The 19,886-nt window shown below is 37.8% G+C and overlaps 1 protein-coding gene across 1 annotated transcript in view; it reads right to left on the bottom strand.

Annotated features, from left to right (window-relative positions):
* Positions 1 to 12,488: 12,488 nt before the first annotated feature.
* The window catches only part of LOC139739882 (ras-related protein Rab-24-like), a 31,329-nt gene continuing 23,931 nt past the window's right edge, over positions 12,489 to 19,886 (bottom strand). Inside the window, exons 6-8 of the mRNA XM_071650485.1 lie at positions 17,500 to 17,550; positions 16,645 to 16,704; positions 12,489 to 12,830 (exon numbers count right to left, since the gene is read on the bottom strand). Coding sequence (XP_071506586.1) covers positions 12,766 to 12,830; positions 16,645 to 16,704; positions 17,500 to 17,550 — 176 coding nt within the window. The 3' untranslated portion in view covers positions 12,489 to 12,765. The remainder of the gene's footprint in view (positions 12,831 to 16,644; positions 16,705 to 17,499; positions 17,551 to 19,886) is intronic.

Genomic DNA, 19,886 nt, shown 5'->3' with positions numbered 1-19,886 from the left:
GAATGAAATAATATGAAAACCGAAATCTCACTTGTCACGCTGTGGACTAGGGGCTATATATACGGGTGCTGTTCGTTATTCCGAAGGTTCGCTATTCCGAAGGTTCGTTATTCCGAACGGTCGTTAATCCGAAACACGCAATACCTATAGAGGTTCGTTAATCCGAAAATGAAAAAGGGTTCGTTAGTCCGAAAATTTGTGGCGTTATTCCGAAGGTTCATTACTCCGAAGATTGGCATGTAATCCGAAAATGAAATTCGGAACAATGAACCTTCGGAATAACGAATCTTAGGAATAAAGAGCCTTCGGAATAACGAACCTTCGGAATAACGAGCTGTAACCCTATGTACTTTGCTTACATTTTGTTGCAATTTGACGTCCACTTAATTTAGTTAGATTATGATGACCCTGCATCACAAAACCAACAAAAACTCACCAGACACGGATTTTTAGTTATGGGCAGATTCTGAAAGAGCATGATGCTATAAGCTGTAAAATTATGTATAACTCAATTCAAATGGACTCTCCTACAACCTATCTAAAAAGCAACGAGTCTGGAAAAGTGTGAACTGAGAAAAGAAGCTCTAATGTATACCAGGGTCTATATTCAAACGCTTTCTCTTTACCAAGCCGCGCTAGCTGTGCGATGAATGGGACAAAAAGCAGGATGTAAGCCACCGCAGCAACAACAATGAAGGGATTATTAGATTACGCTGAAATTGAGCATGCTCTATCAACACATTCTGTCCATGATTAATGCCAACTTTCAAGGCAGTAGGATTGTCTTTTCAAAAGTTGTTGGAGCTGAAAGTGAAGAGTGTGCATTTGCAAGAAATGAAAAGGGGCCTCTGAGACGTACCTGATCACACTATACTCTACAAAAAAAAAAGGGTTGTAGAAAAACTGCTGAAAGCACTCTTTCCCATTCATTTTATGATCCCAAACTTAAAAATAATGACGAGAAGAATAGCTCTTTCAGAAAATATGAAAAACTCAAGATTGACATGGTTGACCCGTTTCATCTTTTTGAGCCCTCGCGTAAAATCAAGGGCTGCGACTTTTTGTTGCTTTTGTGATTCACGGTCACATGTAAATTCACTCGATGAATAATTATACCTGAACTTTGATGTATAAGAGGATAGACTGTTGAACGTTTCCCATTTTATCAATATTTTTTTTATGTATGAAGCCTATACAGATATTCTATTCAATTCATCGCAATTCAATTGAATTCAATAGTTTGTTTGGCATCAGCAGGAGTGAACAACCACCCCGCAGCAATATAGTGGGCATAAGACGGTGTCAGACCGTCATCAACGAGTGCACGTCACGAGACCGACACCCACGAGTCATACAACCCATGAGTTATACAGCCCACGAGTCATACAGCCCATGCATGAGTTCGACACTAAGCAAACCCCGTGTTGTATCCGTCGAACTCGTGGGCTGTAGGACTCGTGGACTGTATGACTCAGGATGTCGGTTTTTGGGGATGACCCCTCATCAACACTTTAAATGGAGACAACTAACAGACTCACAAAGACACTGAAATGTATGTATTTTTCCTCGTTTTCATCATTAGATTTTGTTATTCGAGCATGATGATCATACATGCTAAATGTGAATTCATTCAAACAAAATAATGGGGAAGTTTTGAGACACCACTGAAATTAAAGTTTTCTGGTTATTATCCTGGTTAGTTAAAACGATTCATTTGGTATTATAAGCCTTCAATATAATTTGTTTGTTTGTTTTTATTTTTTGATTGTGTATTTTCTCAGGCGTGTCAATTTTGCTTTAAAGAAAGCTCACACACATTCAGCAAGGGAATTGACGTTCAGTTTTCATTCACTTGAATGTCATCATTTACATAGCATACTTTTTTTCAAACATGACGAAATTTGTAAAGTCTGAAACAATATGTGGTCTATTAGGTTATTATTTATATTGATTTTTGTACTCGAATCATTTTAGTCGCGGTCAAGATAAACATATCCCTTATCGTAATAATATCACGCCTATACGATTTTTGGGACTTACAATTTTACAAACGTTATATGGCTTTTATTAATATAGGCCCCATCAGTTTTTTTTTTTTTTAATTTCCTTGTGACACCTTTAAATCACGATATGGCCACATTATTTTGTGTTCAGTATGTTCTGGGTTTTTTTTTTTTCTCTCTCTTTTATCAGAGGACATGGGTTGTATAGATTTTGTATTCTTATTTGTTGTATTTTTGTAATTTCATTGAGAAAGTGGAAATATGAAATAAAATTGAACTGAACATGCATTTGATTAAATTCATTTTGCTTTTAAAATAGTGTTCAGTGGTAGCCATGCAGTATCGAGATTGTCAAAATATGTTTGAGAAAGTTGATATCAGACGGAATGTAGGAACCAAGGCACAGTGGTATAATCAACAACAAAGCATTAGTAATCAAATATCAGCAGTATACGCCCTATAAAAATGAAATGGTAAAACATCATTTTAAACGACTTCGAGCATATTGTATGAGATATTAAGATAACTTGTGTCAACATCTTCAACATAAATTTTTTAAACATTATTTTCAAGATCACACATACACTCATTTCACCTGCATTGCAATAAGCGATCTGATAAAGTCGATAGACATACGATGTTCATACCTTCTTTGGACCCTCTCCCATGCAGATACACGAGCACTTCACCTTCGGTCATTCCGTTCTCCCAATTTGCTGCAGTCGTCACGTTTCAATATCATAGACCACATTCATGAACACGCAGGGGCGGATCCAGGAATTTTGTTAAGGGGGGGGGGGGGCGTGACTAATATTTCTGGTGCCACTTCCGGGTTTCATTCATTGTTTTTCTTTTTATTTCTTTTGTTTTTACGAAAAATAAAGGGGGGGGGGGGGGGCTTGCGCCGGTTGCGCCCCCCTCTGGATCCGCCACTGACACGTGAGCAAACGACGCACTTAGATACTATAGTAAGAGAACATGGTGGCCGCCTGTGCCATCATAGATACCATAGCTGTTTAGAACTGACTGCTCATCTTTCCACGAAAATACCGCAATACCGCATTCGGAGGCTCTTCACAAAAATAATCGCTAACTCCATGGATATGCAGCAATTTGCATTCAGCACAATAGACCAGTTCGTCAAAATTCCATTTAGCGTATGAGCAGAAAAATGTCGTTTGTACCAACAGACATTTTGGGTTGTTAATAATCACTGAATAAAGCATCTGTAATATGAATATTCATGTGATTCTTATCTAGCATGTGCTATAGCTAGCACATCCACCCGACAGCAAGCTTTAATTGGTATGGCAACATCAAAAGAAAATTGTTCATATTGCAATCAATACAAAACAATGAAATGGACGCCCGCTAAAAATGTCAACTGACGGATTCATTCGGGTCACGTGGTCTACACGCAAGTTCATTCTTTGTTTGAGCAGGAATTCCATAAATTGTCACGTCGGGTAAACTGATATGCATTATGCCGCTTTGAAAACGAGTGAAGTGCCTAACCAACTAAGAAAAAAAAATCATTTAAAGTACCAATGTGTACATGAACATCGAGGCTGGTACATTGCAAAGGTGCGCGATGTAAACAATGTCTTTAGCAAATTTGTCCATCACAAACGACTATTTCTTGTCATAAGAATGTGATGTGATTGTACATTATGAAGTCGTACAAGGGACGTGTTATGTAAAAGGAAGTTCTCCACATGCTCCATCAAACACAGCGGGCTCCATTTCAGCCGCTGTGATCTTTCAAAATAAAGTACTTCGTAAAAGCGTATTCCAGTGTGTGTTTTTTTTCTTTTTTACTCTTTACTGTGAAAAGCGCAGTTTTACTCTGCATTCTGATTCGCTGCTCCTATTTAGGATAAAGCACATACATTCATAGATTGTTGCCAGCACGCTGAAATAGAAAGCGAACGGCAACAGGGGACGTCTTTTCCGATGCTCTAAGAGCGCTCATTTAGTTCTGATTACTGATGCTCTCGTTTGTCAGAGCACCTGGACAGCACTTGACTTACATAACTTCTCGGCGGTGTCAAGCAGAACTACAGATTAGAGCAATACGTCATTTTCCATTTAAAACACCTCTCTGATTTTGCGGTTTGCACTTTAGGAGTAAGGTCCTACACTGCTGTTAGGTTTATCCCCCCCCCCCCCCACACACACACACGATATGAAAAAGACATAACTTTTTAATGTATACGATCGAGCAGACATAATTTATGCAGTGTATGATGGCAACCATTATTGTCAATATCCCAGATTAAAATAATCCATGAGTGACAGAGTATATTGTATCGTTTATAAAAAAATAACTAATGTGAAGCTGCATTGTAATATAGTGTATGATTATTGTGGAATTATCGCTCAAGCAATTTCATAGGCGAACGCGCGTCCTTTCCGAGAGAAATCAGATATCAGCATAATAGCTGAATCCTGAATGTGATCTGTAATCTATTTTTTTTTCTCTCATTTTCGCACATTGTTTCAGAGTAAACAAGGACAGTAACGGCAGACGACATGTATGTCTTACATGTACAAAGCAAAATCACATGCGTTTCCAAAATGATTGTGTCCAGTAATTACTAATCTTGTGACACAAAATTTGCCTTGTTTTGAGGTTTGCAGCTGCCCCCCCCCCCCCCCATCACTGGTGTTTATTCAAACATATCAGTTGAGTCTGTAAAGGATCATCAGCCAAGTAAGACCGACGTGAGGACCGGAAACGGTTCTTTAGTCACTGCGATGCACGATTACACAATCCGTCTTTGATCGTCCAAACATCTCAATATACTCATTTAAGATGCACATAATTGGGTATCAAGTGGCGCGGTGATGATGAATCAAAGAAAGACAGTTTCATGTGAAAAGATGATGCCGTCTTCAATTAAGACGCTGTGTTCTATGCCCATTCGATGTGCACCTATCACACCGAGCTGTATGGCAGTGGAAAGTAAAATACATCACTCTTTCCTTCAACGACGAGAACAATGCAGCTGTGTTGGTCTTTCGCTTTTCTTTCAAACCCTTCAATGAAAGGCCTAAACTTAAGAAAGACTGTAATGAAAGAATGAAATGAGAGATTAAAATGACTAGAATAGACGAAAATTAATAGCAAATATTTCACACTCGGTACATGTTCAATGGCAGTGGATTTGATGTTTGCCAATACAGTGCATTACATTTCATTTATTCATTTCATTTTTCTTTCTTATTCATGCATACATTGTGGTCAGCAGAGTGAAAATATGGACTTGCAAGAGACCACTGCTACATTATACGATTATCAGTCGCTTTTGTAGTATTCATGATTCCTTTCATGTTTTTTTTTTTTTTCAGATTGGTACATGGAGTAACAACGCACATAAGTCATTATTTTATACCAAACCAAAGACGCCAGTTATAATGATAGAGAGGGCCTGAAAATAGTGCACGTAACGAGACCGCCACCCACGAGTCATACAGCCCACGAGTAATACAGCTCACGAGTCATACAGCCCATGAGTTATACAGCTCATGAGTAATACAGCCCACTTATAGTTCGACACTAAGCTAACATGGCCCACGAGACCGACACATTCAGCCCCGTGGTGTAGTATATCTGTCGAACTCGTGGGCTGTTTTTTACCTAGTGTCGAACTCATGGGCTGTACGACTCGTGGGTGTCGGTCAAGGGGATCAATGACCCCCTGAAATACGACTATACATGAAGCTACTTTGAGCATGAAAGGGCCTAACTTTGATACTATCACGGCCTGAATTCAGGCTTTTGTCTGAAGACTGGCATTTCTGCATAACATGTCTCTTTCTGGTGTCATAATAATCGTCTTCAGCATCATTCTCATCTTGTTTAACTCTCTCTTTCCTCTCGAAGTGTTGATAAGCCAGTTCGCAGTTCCATTTTGCACATAAGCAGAAAAAAGGCCTTTCATACCAACAGCCATGTTGGATTTTAAATTCACTGGGATAAGCATCTGTGATGTAATGATTATTCATGTAATCCTTATAAATGCTGCTTGCCAGCACATCAACCCTACAGCAAAAGCAGTATTTGGCAATATCAATAAAAAGAGACTGTTAATACATTCAATGCAAAATAATGAAATGGATACTTTCCTGAGTGTTAATTGACATATCACTCTGGTCATAGTCTACGCAAGCTCATTCTTTGTTCGAATAGGATTGATGAATCCCATAAATTCTTTAAAGCCTATGCATTATGCTGCTCTAAAAACGAGTGAAGTGCCCCTAACTGACTGGCTTAAAAAGAAAGGTCATTTGTGACCAATGTGCCCATGAGCTAACTCCGAACTGGCTTAATTAAACTCAAGAACTCACTCCAACAGTACAGAAGTACAGTTTTGTACTAGAAAAACACTTGCAAGAAAGCTTGACACCGTAGTACGTTTTGAGTCTGTATACATTCTTGCCTTTTATTTATACATTTTACATGAGTTAACCATAAATTTTGTCATCAATATCATGTACAACCGAACAAATATTATATCCAGTAGCAATACATCGTCTTCAATGGCTCATCAAACATGCTTTAAGTGACCCATTCCAGTTGGCAAGGAGAGGGGAAAAAAGTGGGGAAAAAAAACACCCTAGACATGTCAGCCCTGCATTCCTATCCAGAACTGTGTTTCATATTCACAAAGGGCTACATAAAAATGTAGTATGCTGCCTCAAAATGGGTCACACAGTGTGCTATTCTTTATCATATTCCCAGAATTCCATTTAGACGAGAAGTATACAAAAATCGCAGGCATTACACATGTAAGTACAAAATATTAGATGATATGTATTGTATGAAGCATACAAGCCAATACATTGAAAGTCTACATAAAAGTATAATGCATACAAGCAAATAAAAAGCACTATTTCGAGTGCACTCCACCTTGGATAGGAACCCCTCCAACAAAATCTTCATCAGACAACGATGATGTCACAATCTGTTTCCATGGTGATTCCTCACAAGAAGAAAGCATACTGAACTCTTAAGAAAAAGTGCTAATTCACAGAGCATTCACTTGTCTGTGTATTACATATCATCATTGACCATAGCTGATATTTGTCTATGTAATTAATATTAATTACATAGATGAGATATATTTATATTAATTACATTCTAATCAATTAATATTAATAACTTGCTTGAGTTTTCAAATAACATTATTCGAAACTTTAAGATAATATTGAATGGAAGAGACGGATGGTACAATGGAAGGAACATGGAAAAAAAATGACTGACAAATGAACAAATCATAAGTATACTTTTCACTCAATACTTGAATATGACAACGACAAATGAAGCTAAAATTTCCCACAGATAAAACAAAGCATTTCAGAACAGAAGAAAGAGTATACAGAAACACAGCGAAAACAATACAAATGCTATGAACTTCCATTTCAGTGGGGGACTGTATATGGTTTTGATATTGACCATGAAGAAAGAAATTTGAATTGGCAAAAACCGATTATTAGCAAGCATCAAATTTGTTGTGCAACCATGTCCTCTGTAATGCAGTACAGACTGTATACCAGCTCCATGACATGACTCAATATTTTCATGTACCTGCCTATTAGAAGAGTACTACAAATAATTGAGTTTTCATCTTCAGTTTCATGGAATAATTCCACTGATCTCATCAATGGACAATTTTCAATTGATAAAAACAAGTATTGTTCCTGTCATTTGCATCTCGTTTTTTTTATTTTGATGCACTATTGAAACTAGAATATGTATTCTGTCGACGCAAAAGTGTAAGATATCAATGATTATAATTATAAAAATTATACAGTTTTAGGATTTTACCTCCGAAAGTCCAAAATTAAGAGTCACAGGTCACTATGGAGGAATCATAGACATATCAAATACAAGGTAAAATCTGCTTGTAGCAACTAGCAGAGAGTAAAAAGAAAAAAAAAATGCCATGGGACATACAGAGATTTTCTCCTTTCCATGCCTTTTCTGCTCCATTATTCATGACACAAATTTAACAAAAATACAGAGACAGAAAGAGAGAGAGAGAGAATGATAGAGAAAAAGAAAGAGAGGGAAAGAGAATGAGATAGAAACAGAGGGAGAGGGTTGTAAAGAGAGCTCCTTTTAATAAGTGGTATATTAGCGGCTATGTCACATTCGTAATACACCAATACAGAACATTTTGGCACATCAGCTGAATGCATTGACTTGGGAGTATCGGTGACATGGCTATTGTTATTCTTCCCACATGACAAAGAGAAATGCTTAAGTAATTGTCTGCATTGGACAAATATACGTTTTCCAATAAGACTGAATGATGTAATATTGTTTTCACTCAAAAAACAAACAAACAAAACAAAAAAACAATACATCTGTAAAAGTGGTGGAAGGCTGTCCAAAAAAAAAAAAACACATTGATTTATCACGTCTCGTTCAACGTTTCAATCATAGCTTTATGAACATAACAGTCATGATAACTCTGTCCATTGTGAAAAGTAATATGCAAAATATCTTCAACTAAACCACTGGTTGAGAATCACTTTATTATACAAAAGGTGCCAGGAATAGGACATAGCAGTACTATTCCTCTTTACTGCCCATTGATAAAGCTGCATTTACATCATGTTCCTGGCAGCCATTATTTGCCCGAAACATAGTGCGCCGTGGGTAGATGAGACATTCTCCCGTTTTCCCCCTTTCGCATTCTAGTCTTGTTCTCTCCAGTCCTCGCTCCGGTGAGCATACAGCTATCAAATGCTGATCTCAAGATGTCTGGTCAGGCAAGACTATCAATGTTTTCAGTTGCGTCCGGCTACGGACAGCCTACACGTTTGTTACAGCCTATTACGTGCCGCCTCGTTTCGTTGCGTTCATCCCGTTTTATCACCGCATACAAGATTCCTCATTAGCACCGGGACTGCCGTGGCAAATTTTTTGACAGTCTAAAAATCTGACACGGCATCCACAGCAGTCACGGCCTGTCATGTTTGCCTATCCCTTCTCATCGCATTGTTTCAATTCCATCCCGTTTTGTCTACGGTGGCCTGAAACGGGGCTGCCGTGGTTGCCGGGAACATGGTGTACACGCAGCTTAACTCTCTCCCGTTTAATGAGAATGTTACAGCACAGTTTGCATGCAAACGCTCTCAAGAAAATTGCACAAAAATGAATTCAAGCTCTGTCACTTGCATATATACATCAAGAGCTTTTCAGGGACTTATTGCTCTGGTCTTGAAATTAAGCAAAAGCATCACAAATAAAACATAAAAAGGAGGAAAAATAACAAATTTATGACATGGACATGTAAACATGATAAAGACTTGAGAAATCAATTGTTGAATGGTTAATGCCTGGCACAGGTTGATATACAGTCAGCTCTGCATAAGTCGATCTTGGCAGGCCTCACGAAAACACATTGACTTAGGCACTACAATGTATTTGACTTCTGTGTGTAGAGAGGAATAAAACATGTAAGGCTATAAATGTAAATTGGGACTTGTTTTCATCATCTTACACCGAATATTGGACACATGCGCCATCGACTAATGCGGAGTTGCCTGTAAGTTGAAATTGTCTGCTACTTGACACAAACACCGCTTCATAAAAATTAACACACTACATCCCAAAACCTGGTTGGTCCTGTACAAACCCTATGGGGGTCAGAATCTTGTAGGTTAAAGGGGTTAACACAGCAGTAGGTATGCCGGTGCTCAGAATTATGCTACTTTGTGCAGCTATACATCCTAAGCTTTTGCTGAATACACCTTCATGTCTGTAGTTTCCAATACTGGCAAGTTTTCCTCTATTGAAAATACCAATGACTAAATACTATCCTAGCAGTAAAATTCATCTGCCTTGGATATATAACAATGATACTGTCCTGCTAAAGTGGGATTCCTGAACATCTGTGTCCCGATTAAATGGTGCTGACTGTAGTCTTGGAAAGTCTTGATGCAAATTGGCAACGACACTTTGATGAGAGCCATCTTCTCTGGACCACATGAATTAGAATTAACATCACAGTATGCATGACAGGGCAGTACATATACTTCTTTATACTTCTACCATTCTTCTCTTTATTTTGACCATGACATGTCAGACAAACTTTTATTTTTGTAGTATCTATCATACCATAATTTTATCACTTACATAACCACAGGATTTTTTTTAAAGAAATCTTTATGCTTAGTATGAAACACAATAAACAAACACATCCACTGGCTACAGCACAAGCATACATCTACAGGGGAACCTTGTTAAAAATGAGGTCCTAAAAACCATGGCAACTGCCTTGCTGTGCCATATTTCTCATTATACTAGGGTACAAAAACGGTGAAATATACAGAGTTGGTATCTGCACAATTTATATGTTATAATAAGAGGGTTTTGTTATATCAGGGCCCCATTTTATCAAAAGATATAATCAATTGTATATTCTCTCACCACACAGGCTGCCATAGACTTATGATAGAAATCAGCTACAGCTGTATATAATCAATTATAACTCTTCATAAAATAGGGCCCAGGGCCCCGTGTTATCAAAAGATATAATCGATTATAAATGTCCTTACCACACAGGCTGCCATAGACTTACCATACAAATCAACTAGATAATCAATTGTAACTCTACATAAAACAGGGCCCCTGATCTCTCTATAAAACAATTATGAGGTTCTACTATCTCAGGTTTTTCCCCTTACAGGATTCTTCAGTACATTGTTTCACTATAGTCTCCTTCAGCAATGTGGCAGCTAACTCTGGTATGATGCCACCTGACCAGTTTTAGTTTTTCATGTCACATCATGTCTGGAATGTGCACGGCACACAAACTCTTTTGCAACTGCAAGTGAAATTTTTAGCAGACACAATGCACATTTTTCATCAAACAACCACAGAAATTTAATTGCACGGCAAAAATGCCAACTAAAGTCCATTGTAGACCTCTGACACACACAAAAGAATCTCCCAGTTACCACACAGTTGTTACACCTTAACTTGTATAATTTCATGCTTTCTCCTCCCCAAAATGTGACCATCAGATTACAATTTTATAAACTCCACTACACTAATGATAAGAGCAACCTTTCTGTACGTGCAGCAGTAAAACACTGCATATGTCGTTAATAGAATAATTCAATCATGCAGAACAAAATCCCTTTACCAGATCTTCCACCACTGGGCCATACTTATGCATTATGATGGCATAAACACACATGGAAATTATCATCCCCCGGCAGCAGGGGAAACAGCATTGGAAACCCATTCACACTGCAACACAATCCATGTCATAACTGCACATGGCCACATGTTACTGTAGTATATTAAACTTGCTGTAAGTGGCTCTCTTCAGTCTACTGGAGGTGGTATGGTACTTAAATGGCACCAGTCTGAAATGAGGTGGGCCAGACACTGTGGACAGATGACTCTACTCGATAGCATTACCATAACAAGTCTACATCTTGTCTCCTGGGAAAGTGAGCCAAAATGTCCATGACAGACCAGTTTGCAGTTTAATAGCTATGGTTCATATGACCATGAATTTAGCCATTGAAACAAATTGCAAATCTAGATAATATCACCCACTTATGTAATTCATTCTTCTATGTCACCAAGCTCCCTTGTATGTTTTGAAATGTATTTTCACCGCAACAAAAAGAAACTGTTCAGGCACTGTCCATGACATTCCTCATTACAACTCCATGTCTCATATTGTTGTTGTTGGTTTTTTAATCAACCTTTATCTGTTCATGTGCAGAATACAACTTTGAACTGGCTTATTTGTAAGCAAACAGTTTGTATCTGCTACTATCACAAAAACACTGATCAAGATCGATCTCCTGCAACCTCTACAATCTGGTTGAATAAATCAAGCCACATGTCCATCATGATCTGCAATGAGGCAAAAATACAACCCTCACTGATAAATGCATTGAAGTCCACATCATACGATTTGAACACGTTCTTCTAAACGCTCTCACCAAAAAATGAGGGAAACTGAATGCAAAACTCAAAGTAACGTCACAAGTAACACTTAAAACACAATTACGCTGGAAAGACAGATGCTGCATTCTTTAGGTGTAAGATTACATGATACACAGATAGTTGGGCAGATACTCACAAATTTTGGAAAGTTCCAGATTGGGATTACTTTTCTGACAGTGTGACAAAATATGATGCAATAAATTATCACTTCTTCTCACACAGTGAGCCTATCCCCTTTTCTTCTGTATGCAACAAGAACCAATTTGACTGGAATTGTGATGTTTCAATTTTACGTCTGTATCCAAAACAGCACACATCATCAGAGTTTCCACCACATCACAGAAATAAACACTGATGATGCCTTTTAATTGCATGGTAACATTTTCATGGAGTTTCATTTGCCTAGCAATTTGGGATGCGCTAGGTTTAGCGTAACCAGAAAGTTCTGCAAACATTGGTCTTAGAATCAGATCCGATCAACAGCAAAAAATTTGGTGGTTGGTCTCAAATTGCTTTTATGCCATCAAGCAAAATGACCTTAATAACCCTCTGCCTCAAGTTATTCATCATTCGATTTACTTTGTTATAAGAAACATAACAATTACTATCAAAGCTAAATATGTATTGTCAGAGAATACTGTACGACATGCTCCCAAGCAAGAAAGAAGGAAACTACATGCGGTTGCATTACCAATAAATTTACAGACACATGATATTATATTATAGTCCTTCAAGATTCTGCTGACTACATCATAAGGCTTAGGGGTCCATCATCCGATGTCAACACGGACAGGACTTCTTGGGCTGCTGCTCTGTTAACCGTAACGTGTGTTCTGACTGATCTCCTGCACAGCATGTGGAAAACGGAAAGAAAAAATGATGGAAGAGGTAAAATCAGTAAATAATGTTAACATTTAAAGGGGATGGCTAGTAACTGATCAGTGGGAATCAGTGGGAATGCTGGAGGATGATTGTTCCAATCCTTGTGGGATTCATTTTAGAGTACACTATATATCTATTGTTGTGTGAAAATCATTTGCTCCAGAATGGTCTCATATTCAAGTAATGTGCAATTTAATGTTTCCAGGTTAGCCTGCCTGGTCAGTGACGGGGCATAACTCTGCACATTACTTGAATATGAGACCGTTCTAAAGCAAATAATTTTCACACAACAGTAGATATATAATGTACTCTTAAGTGAATCCCACAAGGATTGGAACAATCATCCCTCAGCATTCCCACTGATTCCCACTGATCGGTTACTAGCCACCCCCTTTAACCCTAAATAGACTGGGCTATTTTGGTAGCTCGAAAGACTGGGGGGGCCTAAAGGGCCCCCCCTTAAGATCTCGGCCGTGGATCGCGCGATCGCCGCGGAAATTTGCACAATGGTAGTGTGCGATGTAATCTACAAGATCGTACATTTAAATTTTCCAAAATAGTCTTTTTTTCTTTCATTTTGATTAATTATGCTAATTCATGCAAGAAATCAGACTCTTTGACCTAAATCAGTAAATAAAGCTCCAAAAGTGCTCATTTTTGGTCTAATTATTCTTTGTGGCATTCTTAGCAAATGTACTTGAAAAAAAATTTGGTATCAAAATCAATTTATTTATTTTATTGTTTTATGAATTTCTTATGTATTTCTGTTTTTTCGACCTTTTATTTTTGTTGTTTATTTTAACAAAATTTGTGGCAGACACTTTTTGAAGCATAATACTCCTAAAACAAATTAATTTTAGCCATTGAGAGTAAAAATAAGCATATTTATATGAACCATGTGAAAAAACTCAATTTGCATTGACTTTGTACACAAAATCACATTTTTGAGCCATTTTCGGCCTCACGTGCATGTACAAAAAGTTATGTAACTTCAGAACCGTACCCCCGGCCGTCACAAATTAGGTGTCAAAATGTGCGGGAAACTCGAAAGAAAAAAGTCATAGAGCATCGCGGCGAGAGCATTGCGTGTTGCAGAGTAACCCCCCAGTCCCCCCCAGTCTTTTTAGGGTTAACCCTAAAAAGAAGACTGGGGTATTTTGGTAGCTGGAAAGACTGGGGGGGGGGGGGGGCCTAAAGGGCCCCCCCCCCCCCCCCCTTGAGATCTCGGCTGTGGATCGCGCAATCACCGTGAAAATTTGCACAATGGTAGTGTGCAATGTAATCTACAAAATCACATAATTAGATTTTTCAAAATAGTCTTCTTTTATTTTCTATCAATTAATTTTGCTAATTTATGCAAAAATCAGACTTTTTGCTATAAATCAGTAAATAAAGTTCCAAAAGTGCAAATTTTTGGTCCAAATACTCTTTATGGCATTCTTAGCAAATGTGCTAGAAAAAAAATTTGGTATCAAAATTAATTTCTTATGTATTCTATTGTTTTATGAACTTCTTATGTATTTCCTTGTTTTCTGACATTTTGTTTTTGTCTTTTTTTAAGCAAAATTTTATGTCAGACATTTTTGAAGAACAATACTGCTAAAACAAATTGATTTAGCCATTGAGAGTAAAAATAAGCATATTAATATGAACCATGTGAAAAATATCAATTTGCATTCACTTTGTACACAAAATCACATTTTGGAGCCATTTTCAGTCCGATGTGCACATACAAAAAGTTAAATAACATCAGAACCATACCCCCGGGCGTCACAAATTAGGTGTCAAAATGTGCGGGAAACTCAAAAGAAAAAAGTCATAGAGTGCCGCGGTGAAAGCAATGCGCGTTGCCGAGTAATCACACAAAATGTCGAGGGGGGGGCCTTTTAGCCCCCCCCCCCCCCCCCCAGTCTTTTTAGGGTTAAATACACATTCAAGATACAGTGGACTCCCACTATAACGAATCCTCGGAACCGGCAGTTTTCTTTCATTATGTCGAAATTTCGTAATAACCAAACGAATAAGTAATAAAATTACAAAATGTGGATAATGTTGCGGCCTGAATTTTTACTTTGTTGTAATTGGAATTTTGTTATAACCGTGTTCATTATAACGGAAGTGCACTGTATCCTCTCACCTATGTATTCATCAGAGCTTTGTCAATTTTTCCCCTACAAATACAACTTTTCATCATTTCATATATGCATGTAGGTACCATTGATGTACCCTTCAATTATTTTTTTCCTGTCATAATGATTATGTTGAATGCCTTTTGGATACTTGCAGATAATGTGATTGTAAATATGCGAAGATATGTGGAAAAATAAAGTACCTCAGATGAGGAAAATAGAAAAAAAAATATGCATGTAGGAAATCGAGTGTTAATGATTGAACAAGTTGTGAAGGTAAGCAGTCTGCTCAACTATACTACATATAGTCCAGTCCTAGAATATTTTGAATGATTTATATTCACAGTCATTACAACACACACAAAAAAGAAATTCAAATTCATGCACTATGGATCGAAAGCGCAAGATACATTGGCCAGACTGGTACAGTCTTTGTCCATAGTTTAAACCATGGACAAAGACTGTAGTTTTGTATGGGGCGCCAAGTGTTGCATGGCCTATTTCGTTATGAAACCAGTCATTTCCTTGACAAAATGTTCGCTTTGTCGAAATGACTGATTTCGTAACGAAATAGGCCATTCGACACTTGGCACCCCATACAAAACTACAGTCTTTGCCCATAGTTTAAACCATGGTTTCAATTGTACCACCATCGTGAATTCGGGCCCTTAAAGGGGCATAGTCCCGGTAGTGTAGAGGGCGCTAGAGATAATACTGCCGATCACCGTTAGCATTGATACAAAGATTACCGAAGTTGAGCTGTCATCAAGAGTAAACTGCGTAGCTGTTGCTAAGTAACGTTGCCTTCGTTGTCTTCTCTGCGCATCGCGCAGTCTGTAGTAATGCCAGGGTGCGTGCATATGTGCTTCTTATTATGACATCACAAAAGAAGTTTGCTAAAGCTCTCATCCCCCTCAGCCGAATCATGAGCCGAACTGTGATCCGACCACTGACTACAATGAATCGGACTTATTTGGACTCGGGGAAGTGGGCCAAAGCGTAAGCGTTAAAGAGGAGTCAATAGCGTAGGTCTCTACAGGAAACTTGCGCCATGCACCCGCGTACGCATTTGACTAAAACACCAGGACCATGCACCTTTAAGTCCAGACAGACAAGCAGCTCTCTGTGCTGCAGGTAGAGTATTGCTGGTTATAATGATTTGGGTCTAAATTCCTACGAGTTTACGAGGCACCTAAATGACTTCAAGTCTTTCCAAGACTGCATCAAGTGCTGCATGACATCTATTAAATTACCTATTAGAGAGATATTTCAGAGAACATCTCAAAACTGCTCTACCACACAACCACTTGATTCTCACAGTTTCTCACACTTTCTCGAAACTACGCAGACACTCAAGGTTTTTGAAAATCAATTGAACATACCGCATGATCATGAATGTGCTTCATCGGGAGACTACAGACATGCTCCTCTTTAGCTTTGACGACCACGTCTAGTACTCTCACGTTTCAGAGATAAAGACTGCTGTAAAGAACTTATTCATTTATCTCAGGAGTTTTACATGACTTGATTGGTTGATTGATTGATACTCTCGCCCATCACATGTAGCAGCAAACTACTGACAACTACACTGCTGTATTCTCTGTATGGTTACGGGTCAGATACTATATATGATTGTCTTATTACTTACCATTTTCGTTGTTCTTGGGGTCATCTACGAAGTCTTTTGCAATCTTGAAGAATAGCTCCTCTGCAAGTAATGAATAAATGATAAGGATAAAATATGAGAGCCCAAACAAAAATTCGAAAAACTTAAATCATCTGCTGATATTTGTTAACCTCATAAAAATGTGTTCAACTATCATCCTCTTTCTCATATTCATGATTACTGGTTTACCATATAAGCATCACACTTTGTCAAAAATCAAACAAACAAACAAACAAACAAATGAACTAGAAATGCCTCTGCCATATTGCATTGTTCTCCTAATGGTCTACAGTATATCTTGACAATGTATGTAAGATGATAGTTTCACATGATGGGCAAAAAAATATGTTGGAAAGTTTGGCTCAACCATAAATGTATTGAGTGTTTACATTTATTGAATCAGGTTTCATTCGGATGGCTAACTTGTTTCAGAAAGCAAGACTTTGGGACTTTGAGCATTTTCACTGGGCCTTCACCCCTTGCCCTTTGACCCCATGGTGCATAACTTTCTTCCAAAAATCAAAACTGGTAATATCCGATTTTCATGACTATTCTTTGAGCTTTTTTTCAAAATGTGGGGAAAAGCTGTGACATTTCAACATTCTCATTTGACCTTTAATCAAATGGCCAAAATCTTTCCCTACAGAATCATTGTGTATTAATGCATGCATACACCTACCTGGTAAGTATCTTGTTAGAATGTATTGTTGCTGCATTAATTTTACGTGATGATAATTCATAAACCACTTGAAGCTTGAATATACAGTTCAATGTCAAATGATTAAACATCACACTGAAGTCATGGCAGAAAAACAAAAAAAAATATGATTTACTCACTTATGTTGTATCCAGTTTTACTTGATGTTTCAAAGACTTTGGCATGAATCTCTGCAAAGAGAGAGAGAAAAAAAATGTGAATGGAATAACATGATATTTTCACACTCCATTTGCTTCCCACACTATTGAGAAATAAACATTTTCATTGTCTATCATTCATATACATACACACGTACACCTTAAGAGGATATTGGACTGAACATAGACTATGTTTTCAAACTCCATGATACCAACATCCACTTATGTTCTGTTGTAATCACAGCCTCAGACTGTATCATACACCATACATTTCAGTGAGTCCATGGATAACATCAAGTTTGGTGCTAGTGTTGGCATTGGTTTAAAGGACAAGTTCACCTTCATAGACATGTGGGTTGAGTGAATGCAGCAATATTAGTAGAACACAACAGTGAGGGGTTGAGCAAAATCGGACAATCCGTTAAAAAGTTATGAATTTTTTTAAGTTTATGCTCAGTCACGGCTGGATGAAAAGACTACTATAGCTTGTGATGTCACATGAGTACAACCATACAAAGAAAGAATAAAGAAAATTCAACATATTTTCACTTTTCTCACATAACAAAAGAACACTAGACTTCTCTCTTTCAGAAGGCAGGGGGAATAATCATTACCCTTAACATATGTCAGTAACAAGTCAGAGAATGTGCACTTTATTCAAAAAGTAAAGTTTTGTGAAATTCTCTTTTTATTTTCTTTCTATGGTTGTACGCATATGACATCATACACTGTAGTAGTCTTCTCATCCAGCAGTGACTACGCAGATACTTAAAAAATGTGTAACTTTTGAACGGATTGTCTGATTTTCCCCAAACTTTCACGGATGTGTTCTACTAATATTGCTGCATTCACGAAATCCACATGTCTATGAAGGTGGACTTGTCCTTTAATTTCCAAAACACCTGCATTAGATTGAAATCCAAGACCACTGGTCAGGTTAACAGAGACAAGTAATACTGATCATAACTATTGATCCCTGACATTAGTGTTATCTTCACACCCACCACTTATAAAGCCTTCTGGATCACAGGGGCATTAATTTGCACAATGATGAAAGGTGATTGCACTTGATACAAATAAAAAAAAACTTGTAATCCCTAATTTTTGCATGAGGATTCAAAATAGGTGAAATGGGTGAACCTAGTTAATCTTCAGTTTTTTTATATCTTCTGAAAGAGAGATTCTTCTTTTGAAAGTTTGGGTTTACAAACTAAACAGCAAATTGTGTTTTAGCATCTTTTATTGACCAGTGTTTTGTTTTGTTTTGTTTTGTTTTTAAAGGGGATGACTAGTAACTGATCAGTGGGAATGCTGGGGGATGATTGTTCCTATCTTTGTGGGATACATTTAAGAGTAAATAATATATCTATTGTTGTGTGAAAATTATTTGCTTCAGAATGGTCTCATATTCAAGTAATGTGCAGATCAATGTTAACGATCGCCCCGTCACTGTACAGGCATGCTATCCTGGAAGCATTAAACTTTACATTACTTGAATATGAGACCATTCTGAAGCACATAATTTTCACCCAACAATAGATATGTAATGTACTCTTAAATGAATCCCACAAGGATTGGAACAATCATCCTCCAGCATTCCCACTGATTCCCACTGATCAGTTACTAGCCATCCCCTTTTGAAAGGAAGAACAGTGTAATCAGGTGTTTAATAGAGGCCCCTTTTCATTTCATAAAGACCTGCTACATACTGTTCTTCACTTTCAACTCTGATAACTTCTGAAAGGATAGTGCTACTGCATTTCAAGATGGTATCAGTCACAAATAGAATGTGCTTAATGAGTGCTGAAATTTTCAGCTTAATCTCATAATCTCTTCATTGTGACTACTTACAGAGTAATACATCCTGCTTTTTGTCCCATTCATTGCACAGAGCACAGCTTGGTGAGATTAAGCACTTAAAAACCCTAAACTTCAAAGCTTTTTTTCTCAGTAAACACTTTTCCAGAGTGTGTACTTTCTTTCCATTACTTAGACAGGTTAGGTAGGTCCAGTTCTCTTGAGTTATTACATTATTTTAAAACCAGGAGTCTGCTCTTTCAGAATCTAGTCTTAACTAAAAGTCTATGTCTGATGTCTCTTTGTTTGTTTTGTGACACAGGGTCACATCTGAAAAGATGCAGCCATGACTGCTTAATTCTAGATGGGTGATGAGGAAGACAGATTCAAATGTCACTAAATTTCATCACTTCTCCACACTGCAACAATCTCAAGTTTACTCCCAGGCTCAGATTTCTGCAAAGCTCTCAGAGACTCCAACTCTCCCGTTTTCGACGGGAGATCTCCCGCCGAAAACCCATTTTTGCAAAATCTCCCGGTCTCCCGCTTGAGATTTAATTTCTCCCGCCCTA

This window comes from Diadema antillarum, unplaced genomic scaffold, assembly GCF_040938485.1.
Source record: "Diadema antillarum isolate AM-2024a unplaced genomic scaffold, OU_Dant_1.0 seq00000821_RagTag, whole genome shotgun sequence".
Taxonomy (NCBI): domain Eukaryota; kingdom Metazoa; phylum Echinodermata; class Echinoidea; order Diadematoida; family Diadematidae; genus Diadema; species Diadema antillarum.
This window is presented reverse-complemented; position numbering and strand designations above follow the sequence as displayed.